Source organism: Tursiops truncatus, chromosome 19 (assembly GCF_011762595.2).
Source record: "Tursiops truncatus isolate mTurTru1 chromosome 19, mTurTru1.mat.Y, whole genome shotgun sequence".
In the NCBI taxonomy this organism is placed as follows: domain Eukaryota; kingdom Metazoa; phylum Chordata; class Mammalia; order Artiodactyla; family Delphinidae; genus Tursiops; species Tursiops truncatus.
In genome coordinates, this window is record NC_047052.1 from 56,049,067 (window position 1) to 56,068,841 (window position 19,775).

General features: G+C 36.7%; 1 protein-coding gene across 2 annotated transcripts in view; it reads left to right on the top strand.

Moving 5' to 3' along the window:
- The window catches only part of ZNF667 (zinc finger protein 667), a 55,529-nt gene that overhangs the window by 20,568 nt on the left and 15,186 nt on the right, over positions 1–19,775 (top strand). Inside the window, exons 6-9 of one of the 2 annotated variants that reach the window (XM_073796277.1) lie at positions 1,532–6,168; positions 7,637–7,914; positions 8,077–8,124; positions 19,604–19,699. In XM_073796277.1, the coding sequence (XP_073652378.1) occupies positions 1,532–3,111 (1,580 nt within the window). In that variant the 3' untranslated portion in view covers positions 3,112–6,168; positions 7,637–7,914; positions 8,077–8,124; positions 19,604–19,699. The remainder of the gene's footprint in view (positions 1–1,531; positions 6,169–7,636; positions 7,915–8,076; positions 8,125–19,603; positions 19,700–19,775) is intronic. The other variant, XM_073796278.1, reaches the window with a different exon arrangement.

Consider the following 19,775-nt stretch of genomic DNA (forward strand, 5'->3'; position numbering starts at 1 on the left):
AACATTTCATTTTGTTTCTTCCTTAGGATTTCCATCTTTCTGCTTACATTGCCCATCTCTTCTAATATGCTGTATACTTTATCCACTAGAGCCCTTAGCATATTAAACATACTTGTTTAAAATTTCTGACCTGATAAGTCAAACATCCCTGCCATATTTGAATCTGGTTTTGATGCTTGCTTTGTCTCTTCAAGTTGTGTTTTTTGCCTTTTGGTATATCTTCTAATTTTTTCTTGATAGCTAGCCATGATATACCATTTAAAAGGAACTGCTCTAAATAGGCCTTTAGTGATGTGATGGTGAGGTGGGGGAGGGAAGAAGTCTTTAGTCCTATGATTAGGTTTTCAGTCTTTTAGTGAGACTTCTCTGGATTGTGAACATCACAAGTGATTCTGTTTTTCCCTCCCACGTTAGGTGGGACAAGCTGGCTACAGCCAGGTGGAGTTGGATATTTTCCTTCCCCAGGTCAATTAAGCTCTGATAATACCTCAGCCTGATAGGCTCTGGTTGCCTACCTAGTGTCCCCTGAGGGCAGGCCTGGTTAAGAGGAACAGACTGATCTGGCATATTTCAAAATGATTCCTTTTCCCCACCCCCTGGAGGCAGCCCAAGATAATTTTTCTCCTATATTTAACGTGAGAATCTGATCAAACTCGTAAAGGTAAATCTTGCCATATTGTGTGGGCTGCTTTGACTAGGTCCCCCTGGAGTTTTTAACTCTCAGAGTTGTTGGCACTGAGCCTCCAACAATTCATTAATTATAGTTTAGGTTTTCCTGCCCCAGCACAGGTTCCCATGGTGGTTATGCTTGTGAGCCTCTGCTCCAGTAAGCTTCAGTTTGTCTCTCCAGTCTTGGAGGAAGTGGTTCGCCCCATGCCCTCCCCTCTATAATGGATCTAAGAAGAGTTGTAGAGCAAAATGGTGACTTCCAAACTTTTACATGAGGAGCCAGAAACCAGAAGTCCAGTTTGGTTTTTTTTAATATTCGATTTTAAGAATACATTTTAAAAATTTACAACTTTATTGAGCCACATACTGTAAAATTCATCCATATTAAGTGTATAATTCAGTAGTTTTTGCTAAATTTACCAAGTTGTGCCACCATCTCCATAAACCAGTTTTAGAACAGTTTTGTCACCTCAGTAAGATCCCTCATGACCATTTACAGATAATCCCCATTCCCACCTTCAGCCACAGGCAACCAGTAATTTACCTTCTGTCTGTATTTTACCTTCTGCCTTTTCTGGACATTTCCTATAATAAAACTACATTCATCTGCTGAACAATGTATGGAGTTTAATGTGGTATATGGTATACATTTATTCTCTAAATAAAACCTTTATTTATTCATTTCCAATTGCGCTTCCCTGAATTTCAGTTATGAAGTGTTTCTATAAAGCCCTTACTGTGTTAAAACCATAATGAGACACTAAAAAGTTATTCTGATTATCATCGTTATTATGATAATGATTGCAAATAGCTTTATTTTTCTAGCACAGGAAAACAAATTGAATTTCTTGATGTCTTTCAGACTTAGGATCTAAATGTGAGACCAAGAAGTTATCTCCATATCAGTGCAACAAATCTGGGCAAAGCATCTATCAGAAAGCAGTTTCTACACCACAAAAAGTTCCCACAGGAAAGAGAAGCTGCAAGAAAAATTCAGTCCTAATAAAACCCAAGAAAGTGCATTCAAAGAAGAAATCTCTAAAATGTAACGACTGTGGGAAATTCTTTAGTCAAAGCTTATCTCTTAAACTTCATCAGAACTCTCATACTAGAGAGAAGCCTTATGAATGCAGTAATTGTAGAAAAGCTTTCAGACAGATCTCATCCCTTATTCTTCATCAGAAAATTCACAATGGAAGGAAAATCTATGAATGTGATAAATGTGGGGAAAGCTTCATTCAAAGAACAACCCTTATTTTACATGGGAGAAGTCACGATGAAAAGGAAATCTTTGACTGTGGGAAGGCCTTGAGTCAATGCCAATCTCTCAGTATACATCAGAAAATCCACCTTGTCCAAAATGTCTACCAGTGCAGAAAATGTGAGAAAGCCTTCATTCGAATGTCGTCTTTTTTACTTCATAAGAAAATTCACAATGGAAAGAAAATACATAAATGCAATGAATGTGGGAGAGGCTTCAGTAAGAAATCAGTCCTTGTTATACATAAAAGAATTCATACTGGAGAGAAAACCCATGAAAGTGAGAAGGCCTTAAGTCAGAGTTTACAGCAGCAAAGTCACCATGTAGAGAATCCTTATAAATGCAGAAAATGTGGGAAATTCTTTAATAGGATTTCATCCATTATGCTTCATCAAAGAATTCACGCTTCAAAGAAACCCTACAAATGTGATAAATGTGAGAAGATCTTCATGCGGCTTTCAACCTTTACTCTACATGTAAGAATTCATAATAGAGAGAAACTATACAGATGTAATAAATGTGACAAGGTCTGCAACCGGCATTCATCCCTTATTCAACATCAGAAAGTTCATACAAAGAAAAAGAAACTGTTTGAATGTAAGGAATGCGGGAAGATGTTTTCTGGAATTGCCAACCTTAAAATACATCAAAACATTCATTCTGAAGAGAAACCTTTCAAATGCAATAAATGTAGTAAAGTTTTTGGCCGCCAATCATTTCTTATTGAACATCAGAGAATCCATACTGGAGAAAAACCCTATCAATGTGAGGAATGTGGGAAAGCCTTCAGTCACCGAATATCTCTTACTCGACATAAGAGAATTCATACTGAAGATAGACCCTATGAATGTGATCAGTGTGGGAAGGCCTTCAGTCAGAGTGCACACCTCGCCCAACATGAAAGAATTCACACTGGAGAGAAACCATATACATGCAAAACGTGTGGGAAGGCCTTTAGCCAGCGTACATCCCTTATTCTACATGAAAGAAGTCATACTGGAGAGAAACCCTATGAATGTAACGAATGTGGGAAGGCATTTAGCAGTGGCTCAGATCTTATTCGGCATCAGAGAAGTCATTCTTCAGAGAAACCCTATGAGTGCAGTAAATGTGGGAAGGCATATAGTCGGAGCTCATCCTTGATTCGACATCAGAATACACATTCTGAGGAAAAGGCTTAAGATTGTTTTAAATATGTAAAAGCTAAGAGGGAGGCTAGCAAAGTAGCAGAGACACAGGCATGGGAAGATGCATTTGTCTATAACATAAATTGTGTAAAAATGGGACAGTTTGATGGTGTGTCCCACTTTGAAACCCAAAGAGCAAAAGTCATTGGTGATTTTGACCTGAGTATTTGAAATCAACTGAGGCAGTGACTTTATCATAGGTCTTTGTTTCAAAATAGCAAGCTCAGATGATTGGATCAGTCATTTTTAATGAAGAGCATTCTTCATTTGATAAAAATAACTGGTACTTCATTTCCAATGTAATTTTAAAGCTATTTCATTGGTTATGTACAACAAAGTGAATTGTAAATCCATTTTTCTGGATGGAGCTGTGAGCCTGATTTAAGGTCACATGAAGAAAGAGTTTGAGTTTGTCCCTTAGAACTAGAAGTATCACACAGAAGGGATTTCTTCACAAACCAGGGTGCCATTTTCAGCTGGCAGAAACTTCTGGTTGAGAATAAAGAAGATTGAGTAAAGATAGCACTCATAATTGTGTGAAGCAATAGAGTCATTACCATACTGTCTCTATGGATATGAAGACATATGATCTTAATGGTGTGAAAAATCTAACAAGCCTGGGATAAGCTAATGAGGAAAAAAAAACAGGATGTATTGAAGAATGAGGAACTTCAGAACAAGGAGAAATCATTTGTTATTGTTTTGTTTGAAAATGAATTTATATTTATATGAATAAACATTGGTATTTTCATGTGAAAACACTGGTGTACAAGTGATTGGTGGAGAATGGGATGTCATGGACTGAATGTGTCCTCCCAAAATTCGTTTGTTAAAACCCTAACCCCAATGTGATTGTATTTGGAATTGAGGCCTTTGGGAGATAATAAGGGTTAGATGAGGTCATGAGGGTGGGGCCCTCATAAGAAGATTAATGTTTTTAAAGAAGAGACACCAGAGACCTCTGCCATGTGAGGACACAGCAAGAAGGTGGCTATCTGCAAGCCGAGAAACTAGGCCTCACCAGTATCCAACCTTGTGGCATCCTGATCTCAGACTTTCAGCCTCCCAAACTGTGAGAAATAAATTTTGTTTACATCACCCAGTCTATGGTATTTTGTTATGGCAACCTAAACTAATACATGGGAAAAACCCTGCATTTATGTGCCAGGCTCTTTCATGTCAGCTGTTCACCATATATGTAATAGTTTTCAGTGCTTCTTTCCAGTTTGTGCAAAATGTGTAAGAAATAAAATCAGAATTCTTTTTTGGAATTAGGTTATATACAGTTGGACTCTTCTGTGTGCGTTTTTCTATTGCAAAAGCTACTTTTGAAAGCACCTATATCTAAGACAACTTTGTGAAATGTTTGACCACATGGATTAGGTCCCTCTAACTTTGACCACAGCTGAGAAGACGACAACTGGATTTGTGAACGGAGCATGCATGTAGGATAATAGAACAATTTTCCATTTAAACTTGTCATATCAGTCTGCAAGATCAGCGTAAAAAATCAACACTTCAAGCAAATGGATGAGCAAACAGCATAGAGAAGGCTCATGGAGGGGCATGTCTTTTCTCCCTACCCTATACACACACCCCTCTACCTTGTTAAGTCCTCTGTCAGTCTGCCATAGAGGTTGGTTCCAAAATAATGGTCACAAACCTAATATGTACTAATAAGACACTGTTCTTGTCTGCAGGCATTTACAGTTTAGGGAATACAGGATATTTAAATATGGAAGCATGTAAGGTACACAGGTAATATAGAGGATGATGAACTCCATGGTGATGGATCACTTGGAGACAGAGATAGTATTAAAGGGAGAATAGATACTTACTAGGCACACAAAAGTTGGGAGGCTATTGAAGGCAAGAGAAAGTACAGAGGTACAAACTAAAGGCAGAGGGTTGTGGAGTATTAGGGGAGTTACAAGTTCCAGCATTTAGTACAGTGACTGGCACATAGGAAGTAGTAAGTACTCAATAATATTGAATGAATGAATGAAAACATCTTAGTTTAGCTGGCCTGTCTCTAAGGCATAATCCAAAGAGAACACTGAAATTTGAAGGTCACACAGACATTGAGATTAACCCATGGAAAACATGCCCTCACTCTAAGGAATCACTAGTGAATTTTGAAGGCTGTGATGAACTTAGGGTAACCACAGCAAGGAGCAACCTTAAACCTAGTCCAATTTTTATAACTATATTAATGAAAACCTACATGCAAGGAATAACAGAATAAATGACATGACCGTTTCTAGGGCTTAAATCTGTTTACCTGTTTCTACTGTTCTACATGAGATACCTGGGTTTGGGCCAAAAAATAAAAATTTACAAGACATACAAAAATGCAAGAAAAGTCACCACCCACCAAAAGACAAAGCAGTCAAGAACTAGACCCAGACTACCTCACACAGAATTTTAAATAATATGTTAAAGGCTCTAATGAAAAAAGTGTACAACGGGCAAATTAGATGGGTCATTTGATCAGAGATGGAACTATGAGAATCAAATGGAAATACTGAAATGAACACAGTAAAGAGATGGGAACAATACCTTCAACAGGCTCAAAGGTATACTTGACATAGCCAAGGAAAGAATAAGTCAACTTGAAGGTAAGTCAATAAGAATAGCCAAACTGAAACACAGAGGAGGGCAGGGGTCACAGAACAAATTGTCCAAGAGCTGTGGGAAAAGATCTATTGGTCCAACACATGCAGAATTGGATTCCTGGAAGGAATAGAGAAATTGGGTGGGAAGAAATATTTGAATAAACAATAATGACACCAGAACAAAAATCTATAAAGCTTCAAAGAATACAAGGAAAGATTTTTTTTTAAAAGACGTTACATAGGAACAAAAGGGGGAAAAAACTGTCTATGAAATTTTTCATGAAAATGTCTTTCAGAATTGATAGAGAAATGAAGACTTTCTCAGAGGAGGAAAAAACAGAAAATACATTGCCAGAAGACCCTACTCTAACTTCATTTAACAGTTCTTTAAACAGAAGGAGATGCACAAAGAGATCTGGAAATGGAATAAATGAAGGTAAGATAGTTTTTTTTTAAAACTTATCTACCTAAAAGCTGTCTAAAACAGTATGCTATAGCATATATCAGTGTAAATAGATGACAGAAGCACAAAGGATGTGAGGGAGAAATTAAGAACTATATTGCATAATATCTTTACTTGTTAATGTTACATTATTGAAGACATATTCTGGTTAGTTAAAGACATATTGTAACCTTACAATAACCTCTAAAACATTTTAAAGAGATGTAAGCAGTTAATAGAATAAAATGGAATAATTAAAAATCCTCAGTTAACCCAATAGAAGGCAGAAAGAGAACAAAAACCAAAGAATAGGCAGAACAATTAGAAAATAGTTAAGAGGATGGATGGGTTTTAATCCAAATATATAAAAAATTGCATCAAATATAAATGGTCAAAACACACCAGTTAAAAGACAGATTATAAGATTGAATGAAAGCAGGACACAGCTATATGCTGTCTAGCAGAAAGTCACTTTAAAGGTATAGGTAAAAGTTAAGTAGTGGGGAAAGAGAGATCATGCAAGCATTGGTAAAAAGGAAGCTGAATTCACTTTTAATATCAGATGAAGTAGACTTCAGAGTAAGGAATATAATCAGGGAAAAAGACAAACACTACGTAACAATAAATTTTCTAGGTAAACATAACAATCCTAAACGTATATGCATCAAACTACAGAGGTGCAAATTTCACAAAGGAAAAAAGAAAGTGTAAATAGTCTACAATTATCATTAGAAACTTCACCACTTCTCTCTCAGTCATTGATAGAACAAGTAGAAAATCTGTAAGAATATAAAACTGAAAAACATGATCAACCAAATTAATGAGTTGACCTTTATAAAACATTCCACTCCACAAGAGTAGAATACGCTTTCTTTCCAAGTCTTCCAAATGTTCTTTCCACATGGAACATTTCACCAAGAGAGACCGTAAAACAAATCTTAATAAATTTTAAAAATTTAGTTACATATATTCCCTGTTCATACAGAACTAAACTAGCAATAACAGCATGGTATCTGAAAATATTTGGAAGGTTTAAATTACAAATTCCACTTTTTTTAATAGATACAGAATTAAATTTACTATTGAATAAGTGGACCTACGCAGTTCAGACCCAAGTGATTTGGGGTCAAGTGTAATGAGTACAGAGGAATCACAGAAGTAACTGAAAATGCTGGGATTTAAATCATGATGGGAAAGACCCATTATGTGATACTTTCTGTGCCGTTTTCTGATATGTCACACACTCCTGGAAATACATAAGAATTCAGAAATTGGCTAATAAGCATCAAATAATTTAATCTTCAAACGTGTGGGTTTTTCTTCAGCAGTTTCTTCTTTCTCAGATACATATGCAGAAATTCAGGCAATTCAGGCAGATGTAACAGGTTAGAAATGAGAAAGCCCCCAATTTCCCACCTGATTTTAAAGTCAAGAACTTGACATGTAATTTAACTTCTTAAAGTGCAGACCCCTCCACTGCTCTGGCTGCATCTCGGACCACCCCCCTTGGGCCCCGCCACCTCGAGGAGCAAACCCACCTTTTCCTCCACTGCTGGCACCACATGACACAGAACCTACATCCTGTGGGCATCTGCTCGATGACCTCGTGCCGAGTTCGCCTCAGTCATTTCTTACTGCCCCAGTATGTTTGATTCCCAGTACTCCTGCCACATTGCCGAAAAATGGAATGAACTTTGAGTCATTTAGAAGAGAACAAGCAGCTATTTGGAAAAAGCCAAGGTAGACTGTACACGCAATCCTATTTTTTTAATTGACCAATCCTATATTTCCTCAAATTCGTTTGCAAGATACAAGTTTTTCAGTTTATGTTCCATGGTCATTAATTCTGCTTTTGACACTTCTTGACTATGAATTTGAAGTTAATGATCTTTTTGTTGACAGACAAAAGCTCATCTACCTTGCCTGCTTCATTATTTAAGATCCCAAAAGGTGAGTTTCACTTTGTGTTTATTTCATGAAGCTTATAAAATTTGCTGTGGGAAACTGGGTGTTAATTGTGGCAGATACATCAAGAAATCAAACATTCCTTTATAAAAAGCACTTGACAAAGGATAAACCAGGAATAAGTTGAAGAATTATCTATTTCTTCTTGAGTAAGGTTGGCAGTTTGGTTCTTTCAAGAAAATTTTTCCATTTTATCTAAGTGGTTAAATTTATTTACATAAAATTCCCAATATTCCCTTATCTGTTTAATAACTGTAGTGATGTCATCTCTGCCATTCCGGATATTGGTAACTTGTATGTTATCTCTTTTTTTTTCATATTGTCTGAGTGAAGATTTATTGGTTTTATTGACCTGCTTTTGTCTTTTCTGTTTCCTACTGATTTCTTTATTTCCATTTTTATGGTAACTGGGTTTCATTGCTCTTCATTTTCTAATTTGTTAAGGTGGAAATTGAAGTCATTGATTTGAGAGTTTTATTTTCCAACTTAGTAATATTATGTTTCCTTCTAAGTAATGTGTTAGCTGCATTCCACATATTTTGATATGCTGTGTTACAAGTTTCATTCAATTAAAAATACTTTCTGTTTTGCCTTTTGATTTCTCTTTTAACCCATGGGTTACTAAAAATTGTGCTATTTAGATCCAAATATTTGGGGGATTTTCCAATTATCTTTCTATTATTGATTTCTAACTTAATCCATTCTAGTTAGAAAATATTTTGTATGAATTGAATCCTTTTAAATTTATTGAGATGTGTTTTAAGGCCCGGAATATTGTCTATCTTGGTAAATGTTCTGGGTGCATTTAAAAAGAATGCATATTCTACTGTTCTTGAGTGGAGTGTTTTTTAAATGTCAACTAGATCAAGTTGGCTGACGGTGTTGTTCAAGTCTTCAGTGCCCTTACTGATTTTCAGTCAACTTGTTCTTTGGGAGATGCATGTCAAAATCTATTATAATTGTGGATTTGTCTATTTCTTTCTTTAAATTGAAGTATAGTTGATTTACAGTGTTGTGTTAGTTTCAGATGTACAGTGGAGTGATTTACTTATATATATATGTTTTTCAGATTCTTTTTCATTATAGGTTATTACAAGATATTGAATATAGTTCCCTGTGCTATACAGTAGGTCATTGTTGTTTATCTATTTTATATATAATAGTGTGTATCTCTTAATCCCAAGCTCCTAATTTATTCCCTCCCCCCACCTTTCCCCTTTTGTAACCATAGTTTGTTTTCTTTATCTATGAGTCTATTGCTGTTTTGTAAATAAGTTCATTTGTATCAGTATCATTTGTTTTAGATTCCACATATAAGCAATACCATTTGATATCTGTCTTTCTCTGTCTGACTTACTTCACTTAATATGATAATCTCTGGGTCCTCCATGTTGCTGCAAATGGCATTATTTTATTCTTTTTTTTATGGCTGAGTAGTATTCCATTGTACATATATACCACATCTTTTTTATCCATTCATCTTTTGATGGACATTTAGGTTGTTTCCATGTCTTAGCTATTGTAAATAGTGCTGCAGTGAACATTGTTGTGCGTGTATCATTTCAAATTATAATTTTCTCTGGATATATGCCCAGGAGTTGGATTGCAGGATCATATGGTAACTCTATGTCTAGTGTTTTAAGAAACCTCCTTACTGTTCTCCATAGTGGCTGTACCAATTTACATTCCCACCAACAGTGTAGGAGGGTTCCCTTTTTCCCACACCCTCTCCAGCATTTATTATTTGTGGACTTTTTGATGATGGCCATTCTGACTGGTGTGAGGTGATACCTCATTGTAGTTTTGATTTGCATTTCTCTACTGATTAGCAATGTGAAGCATCTTTTCATGTGCCTGTTGGCTATCTGTATATCTTTTTTGGAGAAATGTCTGTTTAGGTCTTCTGTCCATTTTTTAAATTTTTTTAAATTGGGTTATTTGTTTTTTGATTCTGAGCTGTATGAGCTATTTGTATATTTTGGAAATTAATCCCTTGTGGTTGCCTCATTTGCAAATATTTTCTCCCATTCCCTAGGTTGTCTTTTGTTCTGTTCATGGTTTCTTTTGTGTTCAGAAACTTTTAAGCTTAATTAGGTCCAGTTTGTTTATTTTTGCTTTTATTTCTGTTACTTTAGGAGAAGGATCCAAAAAAATATTGCTACAATTTATGTCAAAGAGTGTTCTGCTTATGTTTTCCTCTAGGAGCTTTATAGTATCCAGTCTTGTGTTTAGGTATTTAACCCATTTTGAGTTGATTTTTGTATACGGTGTTATAGAATGTTCTAATTTCATTCTTTTACATGTAGCTGTCCAGTTTTCCCAGCACTTATTATTGAAGGTACTGTCATTTCTCCTATATATATATATTTTTTTTAATTTAATTTATTTTTTGGGTCTTTGTTGCTGTGCATGGGCTTTCTCTAGTCGTGACGAGCGGGGCCTACTCTTTGTTGTAGTATGCAGGCTTCTCACAGTGGTGGCTTGTCTTGTTGTGGAACAGGGCTCTAGGCATGTGGGCTCAGTAGTTGTGGCTCGTGGGCTCTAGAGCATAGGCTCAGTAGTTGTGGCGCATGGGCTTAGTTGCTCCATGGTGTGTGGGATCTTCCCAGACCAGGGCTTGAACCCATGTCCCCTGCATTGGCAGGCGGATTCTTAACCACTGCACCACCAGGGAAGCCCTCCGTTTTATATTCTTGCCTCCTTTGTCGTAGGTTAATTGACCATAAGGATGTGGGTTTATTTCTGGGCTTTCTGTCCTGTTCCATTGATCTGTCTGATTTTGTGCCAGTACTGTACTGTTTTGATTACTGTCGCTTTGTATTATAGTCTGAAGTCAGGGAGCGTGATTCCTCCAGCTCCATTCTTTCTTAAGATTGCTTTTGCTACTAGGAGTCTTTTGTGTTTCCATACAAATTAAAAGTTTTTTTGTTCTAGTTCTGTGAAAAATGCCATTGGTAATTTGATAGGAATTGCAATGAATCTGTAGATTGCCTTCAGTAGTATGGACATTTTAACAATATTGATTCTTCCAATCCAAGAACACTGTGTATCTTTCCATCTGTTTGTATTGTCTTCAGTTTCTTTCATCAGTCTTATACAGGTCTTTTGCCCTCTTGGATAGGTTTATTCCTCAGAATTTTATTCTTTTTAATGCAGTGGCAAATGGAATTGTTTCCTTAATTTTTCTTTCTGATATTTTGTAGTTAGTGTATAGAAATTCAACAGATTTCTATATATTTATTTTATATCCTGCAAATTTACTGAATTTATTGATTAACTCTAGTATTCTGGTAATGTCTTTATGATTTTCTATGTATAGTATCATGTCATCTGCAAACAGTGACAGTTGTACTTCTTCTTTTCCAATTTGGATTTCTTTTCTTGTTTTTCTTCTCGGCTTGCTGTGGCTAGGACTTCCAAAAGTATGTTGAATAAAAGTGGTGAGAGTGAGCATCCTTGTCTTGTTCCTAGAGGGAATGCATTCAGCTTTTCACCATTGATTATGATGTTAGCTTTATCATATATGGTTTTCATTGTGTTGAGGTATGTTCCCTCTATGCCCACTTTCTGGAGAGTTTTTATAAATGGATGTTGAATATTGTCAAAAGCTTTTTCTGCATCTATGGTAATGATCATATGGTTTTCATTTTCCAGTTTTTTAATGTTGTGTATCATCACATTGACTGATTTGTAGATATTGAAAAATTCTTGCCTTCCTGGGATAAATCCCACTTGATATTGGTTGTGTGATCCTTTTTACCTATTATTTGGTTTGCTAGTATTTTGTTGAGGATTTTTGCATCTATGTTCACCAGTGATATTGACCTGTAATTCTTTTTTTTGTGATACCTTTGTCTGAGTTTTTTGTTTTTTTGTTTTTGGCCACGCCACACAGCTTGTGGGGTCTTAGCTCCCTGACCACGGATTGATCCTGGGCCCCCTGCAGTGGCAGCATGGAGTCCTAACTACTGGACCACCAGGGAATCTCTGTCAGATTTTGCTGTCAGGGTGATGGTGGTTGCACAGAATGAGTTTGGAAGTGTTCCTTCCTCTGCAGTTTTCTGGAATCATTTCAGAAGGATAGTTGTTAACTTCTCTAAATGTTTGGTAGAATTCACCTGTGAAGCCATCTTGTCCTGGACTTTTGTTTGTTGGGAGTTTTTAAATTACTGATTCAATTTCAGTACTGGCAATTGGTCTGTTCATATTTTCTGTTTCTTCCTGTCTCAGTCTTGGGTGATTGTACCTTTGTAAGAATTTGTCCATTTCTTCTAGGTTGTCCATTTTATTGGCCTATAATTGCTCCGAGTAGTCTCTTATGATCCTTTTTATTTCTGTGTTTTCGGTTGTAACTTCTTTTTCATTTCTGATTTTATTATTATTTTTTCAAATTTATTTGTTTTGTGGTATGGGGGCCTCTCACTGTTGTGGCCTCTCCCGTTGTGGAGCACAGGCTCTGGATGCGCAGGCTCAGCGGCCATGGCTCACGGGCCCAGCCACTCCGCGGCATGTGGAATCTTCCCGGACCGGGGCACGAACCCGTGTCCCCTGCATCTGCAGGCGGACTCTCAACCACTTGCGCCACCAGGAAAGCCCTCTGATTTTATTGAAATGGGCCCTCTCCCTTTTTTTTTTGATGAACCTGGCTAAAGGTTTATCAATTTTATTTATCTCTTCAAAGAACCAGCTTTTAGTTCCATTGATCTTTTCTATTTTTTTAGTCTCTATTTCATTTTTTTCTGCTCTGAATCTTTATGATTTTTTTCCTTCTACTAACTTTAGGTTTTGTTTGTTCTTCTTTCTCTAGTTCCTTTATGTGTAAGGTTAGGTTGTTTATTTGAGCTCTTCCTTGTTTTCTGAGTCAAGATTGTATCACTGTAGATTTCCCTCTTAGAACTGCTTTTGTGGTGTCCCATAGGTTTTGGATTGTCATGTTTTCATTTCTAGATATTTTTTGATTTTCTCTTTGATTTCTTCAGTGATCCCATTTGTTGTTTAGTAGCATTTTATTCAGCCTACACGTGTCTGTTTTTTGCAGTTTTTCTCGGAGTTGACTTTTAGCCTTATAGCATTGTGGTCAGAAAAGATGATATGATTTCAATTTTCTTAAATTTACTGAGGCTTGTTTTGCCACCTAGCACGTGATCTATCCTGGAGAATGTTCCATGTGCACTTGAAAAGAATGTGTATTCTGCTGCTTTTGGATAGTATGCTCTATAGCAGGGGCCCCCAACCAGTCCGTGGCCTGTTAGGAACCAGGCCACATGGCAGGAGGTGAGCGGCAGGCAAGCGAGCGAAGCTTCATCTGTATTTACAGCCACTCCCCATCGCTCGCATTACCACCTGAGCTCCACCTCCTGTCAGCATTATGGTGACTTGTATAATTATTTCATTATATTCTTACAATATAATAATAATAGAAGTAAAGTGCACAACAAATGAAATGTGCTTGAATCATCCCAAAACCATCCGCCCTGCCAACCCCAGTCTGTGGAAAAATTGTCTTCCACGAAACCAGTCACTGGTGCCAAAAAGGTTGGGGACTGCTGCTCTATAGGTGTCAGTTAAGTCCATTTGCTCTACTGTGTTACTTAAGTGTGTGTTTTTTATATCCATTGATGTAAGTGGAGTGTTAAAAGTCCCCTACTATTATTGTATTACTGTGGATTTCTCCTTTTATATCTGTTAATATTTGCCTTATATATTGAGGTGCTCCTATGTTGGGTACATATGTATTTACAATTGTTATATCTTCTTGGATTGATCCCTTGATCATTATGTAGTGTCCTTTGTTTCTTGTAACAGTCTTTACTTTAAAGATTTAGATTTGTCTATTTCTTTTTGTAGTTCTATCAGTTTTTTCCCCCTGCTTCAGGTAATTTCTTCACGTGCATGTTCTGATGAGTATTCAGGTAAAATTCAGCTAAAAATTCTGCAGATGTCTAGGGTTTTTTCCTCTTAGAGCTTTCAGGCACTTCATCCTGTGAACTCCAGTCACCTCAGTCTCCGTGACTTTTAGCTTCATTTCCTCAACTTTGGGAGGCAACAGCCTGGAAACTTTCCATGCAGTTATCTGGGGAAATCATAGTACTCATCTCATTTGTTTCCCATTTTTCAGGGGTCTCTGTTTCATTGCCTGTTATCCAATGTCTTGAATGCCAAGGTTTCATGTTTTGTCCAGTGTTTTATTGTTTCAGATGGGAGGATAAACAATTCTCTATAATTCCATCTTCACCAGCAGATCTCAAATAAGCATTTAATTAGCGTAGGCCTCACTGTGGAGCTAGGATTTATTTTTAAAAACAGGGTTGCAATTAAGTCTTTCACATGCTTTTGAAATTTTTTACCAATATTTTTGGAGAATTAAATTGCTGGATCAAAAGAGAGGCATATTTTGATAGTTACTGCCAACTTGCCTTTCCTGTTCAAACTAGTATTTATCTAGAATGAAGGTTACCTAGAGAAATGTTATGTACCTTTGTCCAGTGCTGCCTACATCTTGCCCATCTTGAGATATATTAGTAAAGTTTTTCAGAATTTCTTCTGCCTACTTTTTCTCCATTATGCCACTTTACCAGAGGGCAGACTGTGCCAAAGATATTGGCATGTTCTTTTAATGTGGCTCTGTTAATTCTGTATTCTACTTTTCATAGTGTGTGATATAAGGTGGTGTATTGGGGTTTTTTTTCCTCACTCTGTTCAATTTTAGTAAGAGGAATTTGTAAATCTGAGTCTACTATCATTCCATAGGGTCTCTGAAAGACTAGACTACATTTTTGAATGAGTAGAGCTCTTCCTGATCTGGCTGTTTATCAAAGGCCTGTATTCTAGACTAGTAGGAAATTTGTTTTAGCCTAGTGATTCTCATGTATTACCATGTATTCAGATCACCTGGGCATCTTGTAAGATACAGATTCTGAATTACTAGCTCCGGGTTAAGGTCCAAGGCTCTGGAATCCTAAGAAATTACGAGGTGAGGCTGATGCTGCTAGTCCAGGCCCCACATGTTGAGTAGCAAGGATTTAACGTTTACCTTGCAGTCCTGCACATCATTCGCAGCTTCCCTCTCCTCTGTCAGATGATAAATCACCTCTTCAAAACCCATGTATTTCCTCCTTGAACACTCCAGCTCCTCACCCCTGCCACTCTTTTGCAATTGTAAACAGAATTTCCGGAGACTTCTAAAGCCAGACTTTTCAGAGTAATACTGTGGCTTCAGTTGAGGTGCCTTTTCTTTTGCCCTTCCAGATATGCCACTACTTTGGAGGTATTTTGTGCTCATCAATGCATCATCAGTTTCCTCTCCCAGGATTCTCACCACATTTAGCAGCATTTCCTTGTGGATTTTGAGACTCAGAATTATAGACGTTTCTTTACTTCATCGAAGATGGAGTTTCCTTCTGTTTCTTATTCTTCTTGTTGCTTTCACTTGGTTTCAGAAAGGAGAAATGGATAGAGATATCTTGGTCCCACCACTTTAAATTCAAAGTTAGTATTTTTAAAAGCTCCTCATACATACATTTGAATTTGCCTCCTTATGGGAATGTACCAGTCTGCTACTCTTCCATAGAGACCATGAAAAGGGGCGGGGGTGGGGGAGAAATGGAGTTTTTCTAAACTGGAAGGCAATCCCCTTTGTAGAGCAGATCTGCTATCCTTTATGTAAACAGCTTCACTTTTTGTTGGCTGTCTCTGACATCTGTGCAGAAAGCCTTCTTTGGAGGTCTTTAAAGGGAACTCCCCTGATGTCTCCTGGCATAAATGGTGCAGGTGAGGCTCAACCACTTGTCACCCAAGCCCTAGTCTCTTGCTGTTGGAGTTACCTTGTCCAATGTGCAGCCATCTCAGGAGTCTGGCAAGATAGCTTAAATACTAGCAACTGTGTACTGAGTCCAGTTGACCCCTGGAAATTTAACTTACCCTTGCTACAGGGGCTGAGGCAGCTCCCTATAATTACACACAGTATTTCTGCAGCAAAAGATAGGTATATCTACACACTTAGTGAGTCAGTGTTGCCCTCATATGTCAGTTCAGGTCTGTTGTTTTCTTTACGGGAACTGATTCTCAACTGCCCTCCACCCTACCCCCATCCCATGGGAATTTTGTTAATTGGCCATCCAGTGATCCAATTCCCCTGGTATGTGAACTTGACCCAGCTTGGCCAGAGTACCCCCTACCCTGGATCTGATGATTGGTCCAGAGTGGGCACATAGCATAAACTGGAACAAATTATATTTTCCTCCCAGGGATTGACATGGAGGCTCAGATCACCTTGCTTTTGAGATTAAAAGCTCTAAGGATTTTTTAAGTGTAATATCATCAGATGCCATTTTCTTCCTGCCAAGAGACAGAACCTGCCAGAGAATGAAACAACTGAACACAGAGCTGTGAGCTATTAATCTCTGATGAGTCTGAACACTTACATGCAGCCTACCTGAGACTGTAACATACATGCTCTACATCTTTGAGTTGTAGGAACTAATAAATACCTTTCTCCTAAGCTGACTTGAATTGGGTTTCTGTCATAATCCTGATTACAGTTGTAATTTTATTTGTAAATTTATCAACTTTATACAGTCTTTCTTATGAAAGGTAAGGATTTAATTCATCCCACTGAGTTATATTAGCTCCTCTGATGTATTTTAACTTGAAATACAGCTAACCTACATTTCTTATTCTATCGCCTTTAGACATCTCCTGAATCCCCTCTATATACAGTGAGCATATTTCCCCTTATCCTTGCTTCAAGCTCTTATTTCCTTGTCAACCTCCCACCATCCAGTCTATATAAGCTATATTTTGCCTTTACATTATTAGGTAGATATTAGATATGTAGATATATATACACATAGAGACTTCAGTGATTTGTCTATTTTAAAGTTGGAAATAAAATAGCATTAGATCGTTATCACCACGTAAATATTATTGTCTGAAGAGTCAGAGCCAAGCAATGTGTGACGATTACATTTTCTGCTCTACAAGTCCAATGTTATGATCCCAGTACCCACTTAAAGGAATCTATTCCTTGTATCAATCATATGGACTTCTTTTTTCATATTCCAGTTATTTTCCAAAGTCATGTCACATTTTATGGGGGCTTGCTTTATATTAGGACCATAATATCTGGTATGGCTTCTCCTTTTTTTTTTTCCAGAGCCAGTAATTGTTTTTCTTTCCTTCTGACGAACTTTTGTCTTCACCATATTACTAAAATCCTCAAACTTTGTATTAATTCTATTTAATGTAACCCACCCCTTTCATTCTTAAGTTCCTCTTCACTGACTCCCTGGATATCTAGCCTACCAGTAATTTGGTCTGATTCTTGCAGGGTGATCATCCTATTCATCCTCAGCACCACTTTACTGGGTTAGATCCACTGTTTAAAGCCTTTCCTGTTTTTTACCTTTTCCATCCAAATTTTGCTGAAGCTAATCATTCCATACCCTATTAAAAGACAGTGGGAGTAAACTGAAGTAAACTGGTAATACAAAATATCAGTACTTGGCCTCATGCTTCATTACTGTTTGGGTATAAAGTTCTAGATTCAAAGCAGTTTTAACTCACAAGTTGGAAAGTGCTGTTCTGTATTCTACAATCTAATATTGCTCATCAGAGGGAAGGCTAATGCTATCTTGATCATTATTCTTTATCAGGAGAAATTTCCATATTTTGAAAGCTTTTAGGATGGCCTCATCTTTAGTATTATGAAATTTCACAAGCGTATTTCTGGGTGTCTTTTTTTTCTATTGTAATTGTGCTTTTTGCCACTTCAGCCTGCCCAACATTGAGTGAGCTATTCCTAGCTGAGTGTTCATAATTTTCTTCAGTTTAGAAAGATTCTTAATCATTTATTTGATACATTCCTATTATATTTTCTCTTAATTTTTTTTCTGGAACTCAGTTAGATGTTAGACCTTCTGAACTTCCAGGTCCCTTTTGTTTCTCATTTAACTTTTCAATTTATGAACTTGAAGACTTTTCACAATTTTCTTTCAAACCTTCTATTACAGCAATAATGTTTTTTCATCCTTAGGAGTTCTGTCTTATTCCTGTTTTTGGTAGCTTCCCATATTTGCTTTAAAAGTGCAACATCTATTCAAATCTCAGACTAACACAAATTTTTATTTTCTTCTCATTATATAACTTTCCCTACTCTGGTTTAGTCTCTCTCTTGGTCCTTATTATGCTGGTACTTTTCTTCATCTGTGATGATCCTTAGCTGTCTGTTCACACTTAATAATGATATGGTTTGATTATCTTAGGTAGATAGCAGGAGGTTCTTTGGTTATTCTCATTGTAGACCTGTTTCCCTGAATGAAAAGGTTTACTGGGCTCTCTGCCTGCATGGGAAAGGCTGGTGAGTTGATGGGAAATTCTCCAAATTCCAAAAAAGGTTTCAACTTAGGCTGCCAACTCTCACTCTAGCTGCTCTAGTTCTCCATGAGTTTGTTGAATTTTTTCATAGTTTAAATTTTTAAAATTTTAACATTCTTATTTAAAACTTCACACATTACAGATAATGGTAAACCTACCCTCTTGACCAGAATGTCCAATTCTAGTTCCCTCCCCCAAAGAAACACTTATCAGTTGGATGTGTCTGTTCAGGACTTTTTCTAAGTATTTGCATACTTATATAAATGTATTAGAAATATATTTTAAATATATAATATTCTATTATTATGAAAATTTTCCATTTTCAATCAGTGTCTTTTAGTCAAATCCATACCAATATTACAAGTCCATTTTTTTAAACTGGTGCTAGTATTTCTAGTCATGCCTCTATTGATGGAAATTTAGACTGTTCCCAGTTTCATGTACTGTGCTGCCCTCCAAAGGGGTTATAGTGAGCATTTTTAAAACTTCAGTGCCTCCAAATTAGCACTGATGAGAGTATTTATTTCTCTACACAACTACCAAGTTTTTTTTTATTATTGTAGATTACTTAAATTTGCATCTCTCAATACTAGCAAGGTTAAGCAGGGACTCATATTTATGGTCCATCTGTATTTCTTCTGACTTGCACATTCTTGTCCTTTGTTCATTTTTATTCTTGCTTGGTTGTCCTTTACCTATTTATAGGTACTCTTACATCTCTCCCTTTGTATTATATTACAATTTTTTTTCCCATTCTGTTTCTTATCTTTGTCTTTTTAAAAGCATTCTAACTTTTGATTTAATCAACTTCATTATGGCTTTCATTTTTGTCTAATTTAGGAAGATATGTCCAACAGCAAAGTCATAAGCATATGGTACTATATTTTCTTCTAATACTTTACTATTTACTTTAACATTTAGGATTTTATTCAACTGGAACTAATTTTTGTGAATGGTGTGAAGGAAGGATCCATTTCAATTTACTTATAGAAGAGAGGGTGGAGTGGGAAGGCTGTTGGCAGGGGTACTAACATAACTTTCACATAAAAAATCATTAACTGTCTTGTCATCGTGTCTCCTTATTACCCAGCCTCTACACAAGCCAACTCAAAGCATGAACTTTTCTAGGGACCCTTTGGACAGACTGACTCCCTTTACTGAAATCCCTGTCATGCCAACATTTCAGGTAACAGCTTCTTCTGCAACATTTCATGAATAACCACTCTTTTCCATTTTGTCTTTTATAAAATTTGATTCTTTCA